General features: G+C 43.1%; 1 protein-coding gene across 1 annotated transcript in view; it reads right to left on the minus strand.

Annotated features, from left to right (window-relative positions):
* Positions 1–4,243: 4,243 nt before the first annotated feature.
* The window catches only part of LOC104981863, a gene marked incomplete at its 5' end in the record, with an annotated part of 40,972 nt that continues 31,842 nt past the window's right edge, over positions 4,244–13,373 (minus strand). Inside the window, 7 exons of the mRNA XM_010831118.1 lie at positions 4,244–4,396; positions 5,863–5,910; positions 6,128–6,226; positions 7,290–7,400; positions 8,416–8,486; positions 9,463–9,602; positions 10,069–10,200. Coding sequence (XP_010829420.1) covers positions 5,903–5,910; positions 6,128–6,226; positions 7,290–7,400; positions 8,416–8,486; positions 9,463–9,602; positions 10,069–10,200 — 561 coding nt within the window. The remainder of the gene's footprint in view (positions 4,397–5,862; positions 5,911–6,127; positions 6,227–7,289; positions 7,401–8,415; positions 8,487–9,462; positions 9,603–10,068; positions 10,201–13,373) is intronic.

The following is a 13,373-nucleotide window of genomic DNA, read 5'->3' on the forward strand; positions in this document are numbered from 1 at the left end:
ATTAGTTCTCTGTTTTATATGTAGTATCAATAGTATCAAAAGAAGAAGGGAAAGATGCTGGGAAAGATTGAGGGCAGGAGGAGAAGGAGTTGACAGAGGATGAGATAGTTGAATGGTATCACCACTTCAGTGGACATGACTTTGAGCAAACTCCAGGAGATAGCAAGTCAGTTCAGTCAGTTCAGTCACTCAGTCGTGTCCGACTCTTTGCAACCCCAAGGACTGCAGCACGCCAGGCCTCCCTGTCCACCACCATCTCCCAGAGCTTGCTCAAACTTTTGTCCATCGAGTTGGTGATGCCATCCAACCATCTCATCCTCTGACATCCCCTTCTCCCGCCCTCAATCTTTCCCCATCAGGGTCTTTTCAAATGAGTCAGCTCTTCGCATCATGTAGCCAAAGGATTGGAGTTTCAGCTTCAACATCGGTGCTTCCAATGAATATTCAGGAGTGATTTCCTTTAGGATGGACTGGTTGGATCTCCTTGCAGTCCAAGGGACTCTCAAGTGTCTTCTCCAACAGCATAGTTCAAAAGCATCAATTTTTCAGTGCTCAGCTTTCTTTATAGTCCAACTCTCACATCCATACATGACTACGGGAAAAACCATAGCCTTGATTAGATGGCTTGTCTAGTCCTCTCATCTAGTTAAGGAAATAGCAACAACAGGGAAACCTGGTGTGCTACAGTCCATGGGGTCACAAAGAGTTGGACACAACTTAGTAACTGAACAACATCCATAGTGTATACTGTGTCAATCCCAATCTCCCAGTCCATCCCATCCTCCCCTTCTCCCTTGGTATCCATATGTTTGCTCTCTATGTCTGCTCTGGAATTTAGTTTATATGTACCATTTCTCTAAAATCCACATACATGTATTAATAGATAATATTTGTTTTTATGTCTTTAACTTACTACACTCTGTCTGACAGTCTGTAGGTCCACCCACTTGTCTGCAAATGACTAAATAGTGTTCCATAGCATATATCCGGAGAAAGCAATGGCACTCCACTCCAGTACTCTTGCCTGGAAAATCCCATGGATGGAGGAGCCTGGTAGGCTGCAGTCCATGGGGTCGCTAAGAGTCGGACACAACTGAGTGACTTCACTTTCACTTTTCACTTTCATCCATTGGAGAAGGAAATGGCAACCCACTCCAGTGTTCTTGCCTGGAGAATCCCAGGGACGGCAGAGCCTGGTGGGCTGATGTCTCTGGGGTCGCACAGAGTCGGACACGACTGAAGCGACTTAGCAGCAGCAGCAGCAGCATAGGTTTGGTGGCTCAGATGGTTAACAATCCACCTGCAATGTGGGAGACCTGGGTTCAATTCCTAGGTTGGAAAGATCCCCTGGAGGAAAGCATGGCAACCCACTCCAGTATTCTTGCCTGGAGAATCCCATGGACAGAGGAGCCTGGCAGGGTACAGTCCATGGGGTTGTAAAGAGTTGGAAACGACTGAGCGACTGAACACAGCACACCTGGGCTTATAAAGTTTAAAGAAATCTGTCGGAGGTACCTAATTCTGTTTAAAGAATTAAGTAGCAAATTAGAACGGAAAAAAACTTTACTATGAACTCACAGGGTCCCAAGACTTGGAATCAACTTAGCGATTGAACCACCACCATCACCACATATGACCGTGTGTCTGTAGACGGCTTTCTCTAAATTTAGTGACATTTCTTCTAAATTTTGTATTAAATATACTAGGCCTGCAAGTTAAGGAACAGTATTATCCATTTGTTTTATAGACAAATGATATTAGAAATGTTTGAGTTTATCATATATTAATTTTTGTAACCCATCGTGCATGTAATGTGTATATTTTAGTCAAAAGTATTAATTCCAAAAACATATATCTGTTTATACTTTACTCATAGTCTGTATCTTTTGACTTTGTGGTGATAATCCATTTTTTATTAATATAGTTATCACAGATACATAGTCACACACATGTATATTTGAGTATATATGTGTGTGTGTATATATGGTTATATATATACACACACATAAATACATATATGTGTATATGATATTTCAGAATTGTTGACTTGTTCATGACAGGTCTTGCACTTCAAAATTTCTTAAGAAATTCACCCCATTCCTCTGTGTTCAGTTGCCTCTGTGTGTATCCACCCATCAGTCCAGCATTCCCAGACGTTCTGTGAAGATCACAGTCATAACTTAAACTGCATACTCTGTGCTATACAAGTGGGAGAATTTAAACCTTGTCCCTGACCTCTGTTACTACCGACTAAGCCAGGGAAACTTTCATTACTGGTGCCTTTGACATTGGCCAGCTGTAGCTCCTTTGGAGGCCAAGTCTCTGTAGGAACTAAAACAATTAATTCTGCTACATATCACTTAGGTTTAGTTTTATTTTGCCAGCTCTTAAGCTGAATCTTTATGCTTTGGCCCAACTATTTTAAAAAGTCCTATATCCTGAGGGAAAAAAAAAGATCATGGCATCTGGTCCCATCACTTCATGACAAATAGATGGGGAGACAATGAAAACAGTGACAGGCTTTATTATTTTGGGCTCGAAAATCACTGAAGGTGGTCACTGCAGCCATGAAATTAAAAGACACTTACTCCTTGGAAGGAAAGTTATGACCAACCTAGACAGCATATTAAAAAGCAGAGACATTACTTTGCCAACAAAGGTCCATCTAGTCAAGGCTATGGTTTTTCCAGTAGTCATATGTATGGATGTGAGAGTTGGACTATAAAGAAAGCTGAGCCCCAAAGGATTGGTGCTTTTGAACTGTGGTGTTGGAGAAGACTCTTGAGAATCCCTTGGACTGCAAGGAGATCCAGCCAGTCCATTCTAAAGGAAATCAGTCCTGAATATTCATTCGAAGGACTGCTGCTGAAGCTGAGACTCCAATACTTTGGCCACCTGAAGTGAAGAGCTAACTCATTTGAAAAGACCCTGTGCTGGGAAAGATTGAAGGGAGGAGAAGGGGACGACCGAGGATGAGGTGATTGGATGGCATCACCAACTCAATGAACACGAATTTGAGTACACTCTGGAAATTGGTGATGGACAGGAAGGACTGGCGTGCTGCAGTCCATGGGGTTGCAAAGAGTCGTACATGACTGAGTGACTGAACTGAACTCAACTGAGCTGTAGCTCATTTAGAGGTCAAGTCTCTGTAGGAACTAAGACATTAATTCTGTTACATATCACTAGATCTAGTTTTATTCTGCCAGCTCTTAAGCTGCATCTCTATGCTTTGGCCCAGGCCTTGAAATAAGTCCTACATCCTGAGGCTGCTAGATCTTGTAGATTGTAAAGCCCTCGAGCAGCGTGGGGAGCTGAGCAGTGTGCTCCCCTAGTGACAGTGGGTGGAAACACTAACACCCCCTGCTCTTTGAAGGAGATGAGGATGGAAGTCCACCTTTAGATGTTGTGAACAGCTGTGACTCCTTTCTGTCAATCGTCTTGCTCCTGCAGAGACTGCACTGAGTGCAGGGTCCTCTGAATTGACCAAGGCTCAATGCCTGCCGACCTTGGATTCATAGTGATCCAAAAGGGAAGAAACATCAAGCCCTTTGGCTCAATTGCAGACGTTCTGGTGCTGTCAGGATACCCACTGATCCTGTTGTGGCCCACGGCATCTTATACTTTCTCCCCATGAAGCTCGGAGAGTGGGATATCTGCTGCTTTCCTTGTAATGAAGAAAGATGCTTTTTAGGGACATCTTTCTTGACCAGACTGTCCCCTTCCCTCCAGTTAGAGGATTCTGAACCCTATCCTCTGTCCCCTGAAGACTTGGTCTTTTTTCTTCTCTCCCTTGGACACCTCTAGGACATCTCTACTCCATAAGTATCTTTAATGGAGCAGCTATCCATTTAAAGCCATATGCTGCTGCTGCTAAGTCACTTCAGTTGTGCCCGACTCTGTGCGACCCCATAGACGGCAGCCCACCAGGCTCCCCCGTCCCTGGGGTTCCCCAGGCAATAACACTGGAGTGGGTTGCCATTTCCTTCTCCAATGCATGAAAGTGAAAGTGAAGTCCTTAAGTCATGTCCGACTCTTAGCGACCCCATGGACTCCAGCCTACCAGGCTCCTCCATCCATGGGATTTTCCAGGCAAGAGTACTGGAGTGGGGTGCCATTGCCTTCTCCGTTAAAGGCATATGTCTCTGGATAAATTTAAGGTGCATCTTTTGAAAAAGGAGATTTTCTCTACAGATACACATAAGTCAGGTGTATATTAAACCAATTTAATTAGATCCTCAGGAATCATATACCACCAGACAGAACGTGATTACAGACTAGGAGACTTGAGAGGGGAAAGAGAGTGTAAGTATGAAGAGAGAAGGATCATGTTAATCAGGAACCAGGAAAGTGGTCTTCATGTTGATCTTGATTCCATGGAGACAAGGGACTCTTTCTGTAGGTGAATAAAACAGAACCAAAGGTTTAGGAGAGTCAACTGTGTGACGGCTGACAGGGGTGAGCCTCGGGCGGTAGACTGTCCATGGTACAGGAGCTGGTAGCTGACCCAATGGACAGAATGCTGGTGGATGTCAATATTACACATCTCTCTGATGTAGGTGGGGGTCCATGTGGAATTTTCCCCAGGAGGTACATATGGGGTAGCGTTTCCCATTTGGGTCAATTCTCGGAGCTACAGTTTCATAATGCCTGATCAGGGTTGTGAGTGGAGCACACGCCTCTGATGCCGCAAGTTCTATCTTTTCAGTCTTGAAGAATCAATTTTTTAGTTTTTATGTTGGAGTATATTTGATTGACAATGCTATTTTAGTTTCAGGAGTCCAGCAAATTGATTAATTTGTATGTACACATATAAACATCTATTCTTTTTCAAATTCCTTTCCTATGTAGGTTTCTACAGAGTACTGCGGACAGTTCCCTATGAGACACAGTTTGACCTCACTGTCTATCCATCCTATAGATAACAGTTGCATCTGCTAAACCCAAACTCCCCATCCTTCTCTTCCCCAGCCTCCTCCCCCTTGACAACCACAAGTTTCTTCTCCACATCACTGAGTCTATTTTGTAAATAAGTTCCTCCATGTCATGGTTCAGATTCCACATATAAGTGATATCATGTGATATTTATCTTTTTCTTTTGACTTACCTCACTTGGTATGGCAATCTCCAGGTCCATCCATGTTGGTGCAAATGCATGATTTCATTCTTTTTAATGACTGAGTGATATTCCACTGACTATATGCCCCGCATCTTTCTTATCACACTCACTAAGAAGCTGGAGTTTTTCTTTGATTTTTGTCTTTCATTTTTTTCTTCAACAGAAAATTAGAAGCCACACTTTACGAGATCAGTGACAATTTCTGAAGCTGTCTTAGTTTAGAAAGTTTAAAGGTCTCACTTTAAGAAAATCTCCTGAAGGGGAATATACTCGAAATGCATGCTTCAGACACATGGTGAGAGGTCCTTTTAGGTTCTGTCATAAACATATGTGATTAAACGCTAGTCTTGCAGAAAGCGTGAGCTCTCTCTAATCCCAATTTTCCTGGAGGAAGGGTGTGTGTGGACAACCGTGAGGTCAGGACTGACGGGAACACTAATTAGTTTCCACCCACTTGTGGTCATTCCTGCTTCTCTCTGATGACTCTGGTCTGCAAGATTCCTGCAGGATATGGCTTTCTCACCAAAGCTGCTTAGCATTAATCAAGCAACCCACTTGCGATTTAATATGGCTCCAGAGAAGAGAAATAAGCTAATGGAACAATAAAAGTTCTCTAGTGATAGAATGTAAGTTGTTGGGGCAAAAAAACCATTACCTACAAAATGGGACAGGTATGAAATCACCATGTGTCCTTATCGATTTATTTAATGCAGCACCATTAATAACCAATGTTTTTCACTTACCCCGAGACTGATTTGAAATGCATAGTTTTCCTCAAGAAAGCTAGTCATCTGGGGGAAGATGAAAAGGACAGGAAATAAAGATTCACAGATTACTACCATTCCAAAGGATTTACAAGGCTGGTTTTGTGGTTTGTTTTTAAGTAAGAGATTATGGTAAATATTATTTCTGGAGAAAGAAATTTTCAATAAGTTGATTTGCTTACTAATAGAATATTTACCTATCGGGTGAATGATATATTTAGGAAAAAGTATATAATTCATTTACCAGTTTCGATGAAATTCACAACATTTTCCTCTTCAATCCCTTTCTCTTGAGTCAGCTCCTTGAACTTCTGCAAGCTTTCGTCTTCAATATTTACTTTAACTGAAAAATACCATGCAGAAAACAGAATGTTTACCTCTGAGATCCCAGAGAAATTCCTCAGTGCAGAAAAAGTAGTTGAGTGTGCAAGTCAGATCTTGGCTTGTTACAAATTAAGCCTCAAACAATTTGTAATTCCCATGACACAGAAATCTGCTGTCTGTCTTAGGAATTAATTTCTGTCCAACTGTGTGGCTAGATCCCCAGCAGTATCAGTAACAGGACCCTTAGAGACTCGCAGTAGCTCAGTGAATTTGGGGGCCAATCCATCACAGTGAGGAAATGACCTGCCCCATGACCAGCTTCCCAGATATCTGCAGCTGCCACTCAGGTCATGTTCTGGACCCAAATAAATAGGAAACAGGATTCTCCCCTGACAGAGAGACATGTTCACCACGTCACACATGATAATGGGACACAAACTATTCTGTAATAATACACCGCTCTACCCTATACCTTTCTTGGAGTAGACGCCTGATATCTTGTTGGTTCACATATCTCTCCCACTTCTCACTAAGCAGGTGCTTCACACTTCTCAGTGTGGTTATTTGGGGGTGTTATCAGTGTTCATAAAAACGACGCATGTGAACATTTGAAAGGGATGAAGTTTTATTATAAAAGTTTCTGTTCCAAGGCTTAGAGAGTACTGAGAAGCTGGTATCAACTGAGGAAATGGAGAGTAGCCTCATTTTAGCCATGGCTTGACATTAATTGAGGTGTTTAAAAAAAACAAAACAAACAAAAAAACTAAAAACCATTGTAATTTTCCTCCCATTAAAATTAAAAAAAAAATTTAAGCTGTTTTTAGTAAAATTCAGTTAATTTCGAAATTTCCACAGGTGAGAACTATTTTTAAATTCCTGATGATCTGATCCCCATAGCCCTACAAGCTCCTCTTCCCTGGTAGATTACTTTCCAGAGTCCCTAACACTGTGAACGAAAAGAAGTGGGTCCCGTAGACTGAGTAATGGATATAGCCACCATACCCTGATTTTATGGACAAATATACAGACAAAGGAAATGTTCCATGATGGTGTCCATGTGAACAGGAGGATGTCATACGTACCAAATAGCCCAGTCAGTACTGTTTTCTTGCCGTGCTCATCCACGTTGGTGTTATGTGCTACTAGAATGTTGTTGGACACATAACTAACCTCAAATACATTTTTACCCTCATCTGTGAGAGAGAGAGAAAAGATACATATGTACAACTTTGCCTTAAAGTCTTGTCCGTTGGATGTATTGTGACATTTTGAGTGTAGCAGCAACGGTACGTGCCATATAGATTCTGTCTAACTCCGCGGGTGAGCTGAACGCGATGGTCGTTATGGCCCCGAGCGAAACAGACAAGACTTTTCTCTTTCCTAATTTTCATACAGTTAATTGGATACACTTAAGTTGTAGTCAAATATATACCCTTTAGGCCCCATAAAAAGAGGAATGTATTTTGGGGCTGTTATGGCACCCCACTCCAGGACTCTTGCCTGGCAAATCCCATGGACGGAGGAGCTTGGTGGGCTGCAGTCCATGGGGTCGCTAGGAGTCGGACACGACTGAGCGACTTCCCTTCCACTTTTCACTTTCATGCATTGGAGAAGGAAATGGCAACCCACTCCAGTGTTCTTGCCTGGAGAATCCCAGGGACGGGGAAGCCCGGTGGGCTGCCGTCTATGGGGTCGCACAGAGTCGGACACGACTGAAGCGACTCAGCAGCAGCAGCCGCAGGGATGTAAGTGTTAGCCAGCATCCCCATGGCTTTCAACAGAAGCTGCCTTGATGATTGAACTCAGGATCATTTCCTTGGATTTATGTTCATCCACTGAGCCTTGGATATATTAACATGTTTTAAGATTTTTTTTTGTTTGAGTGAATGATACTGATGTGCATACTTAAGACTCCTGAGACATCAGTTCATAAGGTTGTTGTAAGTTATGTGTGAGAACCATATGAAATACAGGTCTCCACATGCTATATCATTGGGTAACACTCATAATTGGGTGGAGACCTCCAAGCCATATGTTTGAACCCTTGTCTCCTGACAAAATAAAATGCTTGGAGATCTTATGGACAGGAGCATGCTCACTCCTCTGACTGTTTGTAGGAGTAGAATTCAGCTGTGTGGGATTCCGGAAGGAAGTTGTGCCAAGATTTCCACCCAAGCATACTCTGACCAGTGAAACAGTCATACTTACAGTCAACAGCGTAAGTGCCATCCTCTTGCTTTATTCCCGAGACGTGTTTATATTCCCATTTTCCCTTGTGTCTTAAAAACAAAAACACATTCAAGCAGGTGGATTAAAGTCATGAAAAAAATGGATATAAAATTAGGATTTTCTTTGTTTCTTCCCAAAGATTAAGTGTGACAGGTAAGCTTAATGCCTGTAATAATGTGACCTTTATTTTTTTTTATTTATTTTTCTTTTCTTTCCCGTCCCCCGGTCCCTGCCGAGTCGGCTCCTGTCTTTCTCTCTCCCGCGCTGACGTGACGACGTAGCCTACGCCTCGGGACGCGCGCCCGCGGGTTCTGCTATAATGTGACCTTTAAAAGAGAGGAAACATGTTCTCTGAGGGCAAGTCAGTATCAAGTGACAAGGAGGGCTTGTCTATTAAATCTGAGCCGTAGTTCCAAAGATAAACTTCAAATACAGGGTAAATCATGTTTAAAGCAGAATATGGAAGAATCTAGAATTTTAGAAAAATAAAAGAATACCTGTTTTTAAAAAATACTTCCTGTAAACAGATGGTTGTCATCATGACAGACCTTGGGTGTTCTCATAACCTGGGAAATAATTGATTAAATAATAGGGGGGGAAATCACCCACTTAGGAAAAGAAATATTTAATTTTATGAAAACACACACTCTTCTTCCATCACAGTACTATAAGAGGATTAAACACTGAAAGACACAAATGTTAAGACCTATACACTTACAAGGAAACACACAAGTACACATGATATGCTTATGTGACATAAGGAGATTGTATATGTGTCCCTCATCGCTTTAATGAGTTGATGCGAGTGGAGCTTCTGGAACACCCCGCCCCCAAGCAAAGGCTCCAGGAGATTCCCTGGAGACTCACAGGGGAACTGCACCCCCAGCTCAGAGACCCTGCTCAGCCCCACAACTCAGGGTGCCATGGTCTCAACACATCCAGAGAGCTCCCTGCAGATGGGGGAGACACACCCTCCCTGAAGCTCGGGGTTTACATGTGTTTTCCTTCTGGGTGATTTTTACTTACTTGACAAAGAAGTAGAAGTCTACTGTGCCCTGTTCATCATCAAACAGAAGTTTGTGGAGGTAAACCCTGAATGGCCCGTTGGGCTTGATCTTCCCCAGGTTACTGGATGCAATGTAGGCGGTTCTCCATTGCCCTGAAAGCTAACAGTAAAATTCCCCTCAGAAATTGTAGTCCTTGTCCTTCTCTTTCATCCAGCCTCATCAGGCATGAGTTTCCTATCAGTGTTGCAAGTCAGAGACATAATCAGAACTGACTGAAAAAAAGGAGGGTTTATAAAATAAGGGAAAAGTGAAGTTAGAGGGAAAGAAGCAATTGAGACATTTCTGAGAGAGCTTGAGCTCTGATGTCAAATGCAGGATCTCGAATCCAACAGCTGTTTGGCTGATCTGTTACTAGAGCAGAGAAAAAAAGTGCATAAGAGGCAACTAATACACAGTAGAGATGAAACAGAACAGGCATAGAGCCCGTAAATAGAGCAGTGTTGAGATGGAGGGAGATGGCTCACATTATGGGTCCACAATAACAAAATCACAAAAGGAACACACACACACACACTCTCTCTCTCTCTCTGCAAGACCTCCTCCCAGATCAGACCATCCCTGGTACCTCTGAGAGACTTGGCTGAGCTTCCTCTTCTTGGGCAGCACAAATCACACCAAGAAGTAGACTCAGGAACAAAACCTTCATCTTGAGGCTCCCGTGGTCTTTCTTCTGTCGAGGCTGAGGGTATTCCAGTAGCTGGAGAGGATGGAAGCTGGCGCCACTTTTTATAGGGCTGATATGTTGGCGTGACGTGTCATGAACCAATGGTTGTTCCTCCTGAGACCAAGGTTACACAGGAGTCATCTTCAGTATCCTGCTTGGCAGGAGCCATCTTTTATGTAATTTCATCATTGTTATCATGACGATTGTTTTAGGAGAAGCTTGAGGGAATCTGGACATCTGACCTTTAGAGTGAATGAGAACTCACAAACACATCTGATAGTTCAAGGTCAGGAATGTTTATTTTCCTTTATATTCTGACATCAAACTGGAATGTGCTGTCCAAGGTACATATACCCCCATTCCTGTATTGTTTCCTTAACATTTAGATATTTTTAAATGTTTTTTCTAAAATTAAATTGAGTGTATCATTTAATAAACTTGAAAATATTTCCCACGAGACTATTGGAAAGCCTCCTATTTCTCTGGGATGACAAACATGTCAAAACAAAGTCTTTATCCCTTCCTTCAGCCTCACAGCGGGCTCTGTACTTCTTATAATTAAGAGGAGGACCTAATCAAGGCTCCTTAACCTCACCTAATCAACACTCCTTGAAAGTGAAAGTGAAGTCGCTCAGTCGTGTCCGACTCTTTGCAACCCCATGGACTGTAGCCTATCAGGCTCCTCCATCCATGGGATTTTCCAGGCATGAGTGCTGGAGTGGATTGCCATTTCCTGCTCCAGGGGATCTTCCCGACCCAGGAATCGAACCCTGGTCTCCCACATTGCAGGCAGATGCTTTACCGTCTGAGCCACCAGGGAAGCCACTTAACCTCGCTTAATCAACGCTCCTTAACCTCACCTAATCAATGCTCCTTAACCTCATGCCTGAGGAAGTTTGTCAGCGATTTATTTCCAGCTGGGCCTGTGAAGGATCTTGGCTCCAGAGCCAAAGGTCATTCAGTCACACGCATGGGTGCATGGCTTCAGCAGAAGTGGTCCTCGTTAACACCATCTATTGGACAAGGAAGAAAGCTTAGAAGGTTTGAGTACACTGGCCCCAAGTGAGTTTAGAAGTCACCCCACACCCCAACTCTGTGACTGTCCCTGAGACCTGTGGTGTCAGGGAAAGAGAGCCATCAGGGCTCAGTTAGATAAATTCGAATGTACAGAGATGGAAGCTAGAACTGCATGTTGGTCTCTAGGGAGTTCCCACCTAGAAGCCGGGTAACACAGAGGAGGGGCCCCTCTCAATGGTCAACCCAGGCTGTAGATTTCAGCAGATCTTCCAAGGCTGCCCCATCAGTCTCACTCAGGAAAGACGGGGTGTTTGTTACTAAATGTCAGGGAGACACTTTGAGGTACACAGAGCCCCTGTAAAGGACAGATCAACACTCAGTGGAGTGGAGGCAGTGCTATGTATACTTTGCCTCAAGTGATCCTGCTAAAAATCATCACCACTCAGAGCTTCCTTTGAGCTCATATTTTCCATTGAGAACCTGTCGGAGCTCTCCAGGAGAAGAGGAAAAGAGAGAGATGAAAAGAAAAAAATAGTAACATATCCATAAATTTCCTAATACTCATGGAAACTTTTTGACTTGTTGCAGGTTGACTTGAGGAGGAGTAAATTTCCTACAAATATCAGAGAGGACCGGTCCCATAGACAAAGGTCACAGTGTATCTCACCATTCTGCTCCTTTGTTTTTATGTTTCCACACTGGTATTTGTCAATCAGTGTCCGTTATCTTCTTTTTTTAATTTAAATTTATTTATTTTCATTGGAGGCTAATTACTTTACAATATTGTATTGGTTTTGCCATACATCAACATGAATCTGCCACAGGTGTACACATGTTCCCCATCCTGAACCCCCTTCCCTCCTCCCTCCCCATTCCATCCCTCTGGGTCATCCCAGTGCACCAGGCCCAAGCTTCCTGTATCCTGCATCGAACCTGGACTGGCGATGCGTTTCTTATATGATAATACACAGAGTGAAGTAAGCCAGAAAGGAAAACACCAATACAGTATACTAACGCATGTATACGGAATTTAGAAAGATGGTAACGATAACCCTGTATGAGAGACAGCAAAAGAGACACAGATGTACAGAACAGTCTTTTGGACTCTGTGGGAGAGGGAGGCGGGGGATGATTTGGGAGAACGGCGCTGAAACATGTTTTCTTTTTCATCACACGTTAGTTTTCTGAATGACGGATGCTTCCTTCCTTTCTGGATATTTCAGTCAATCAGCCTCTTGACGTGCTCCTTGATCAAAGTGTGTGGTTAACATCATTTATATTGGAATTGGGGTTTTCCGCCTCCTCCACCTTACTGTAATGATGGGCGAGCGTTAGCTGATGGTAGGTTAGAAACAAGAGCCGTCGTCAGCAACGGTAAACCCCCGGCTGGCCCTTCTCAAGTTGTGCGCAAGGAGGCAGAGAAAAGCTTCATTTCTCTGCACAGGGTCTTGATTTCCAGTTCCTCTGACAGTCACAGATGAGAAATAAGTTCAGTACACTGTGCTGTAAACATTTACCTCGACGTGAGTTTGAGTGAACTCCGGGAGTTGGTGATGGACAGGGAGGCCTGGTGTGCTGCAATTTATGGAGTTGCAAAGAGTCGGACACGACTGAGCGACTGAACTGAACTGAACTGAGGCATCATAAAGAACATGTATTCTGTAAGATTCTTCCTGTCCACACTTGGACCTGAATTCAGTGCATACAGATTTAGTGCCAACAAGAGCTGAGCCTCGGAATTCAGCAGGAAGCAGACAGACTCAGTACATTGTCCAGTGAGCTGCTTCCTGTGAAAGAAGTCAGATGCATATGAATACAAGCTAACAAAGAATTGCCAAGTAAATCCCTCTTTAGAAGTTGTAGGATGAGAATTAAAAAAAAAAAAAATGGAAAGTGGAAAGTTAGAGTGTGTTTGGGCTCCTGTTTGATAATGAGGGAATATTTCCATAGAGAAGGTTTTGAGTGATGCTCTGAGGAAGAAAAGCTATGACCAACCTAGAGAGAATATTAAAAGAGAGACATTACTTTGCCAACAAAGGTCCATCTAGTCAAAGCTATGGTTGATCCAGTGGTCATGTATGGATGTGAGAGTCGGACTATAAAGAAAGTTGAGCGCCGAAGAATTGATGCTTTTGAACTGTGGTGTTGGAGAAGGCTCTTGAGAGTCCTTTGGACTGCAAGGATATCCT

The sequence above is a fragment of the Bison bison genome, unplaced genomic scaffold (genome assembly GCF_000754665.1).
Source record: "Bison bison bison isolate TAMUID 2011002044 unplaced genomic scaffold, Bison_UMD1.0 scf7180017859413, whole genome shotgun sequence".
NCBI lineage: Eukaryota > Metazoa > Chordata > Mammalia > Artiodactyla > Bovidae > Bison > Bison bison.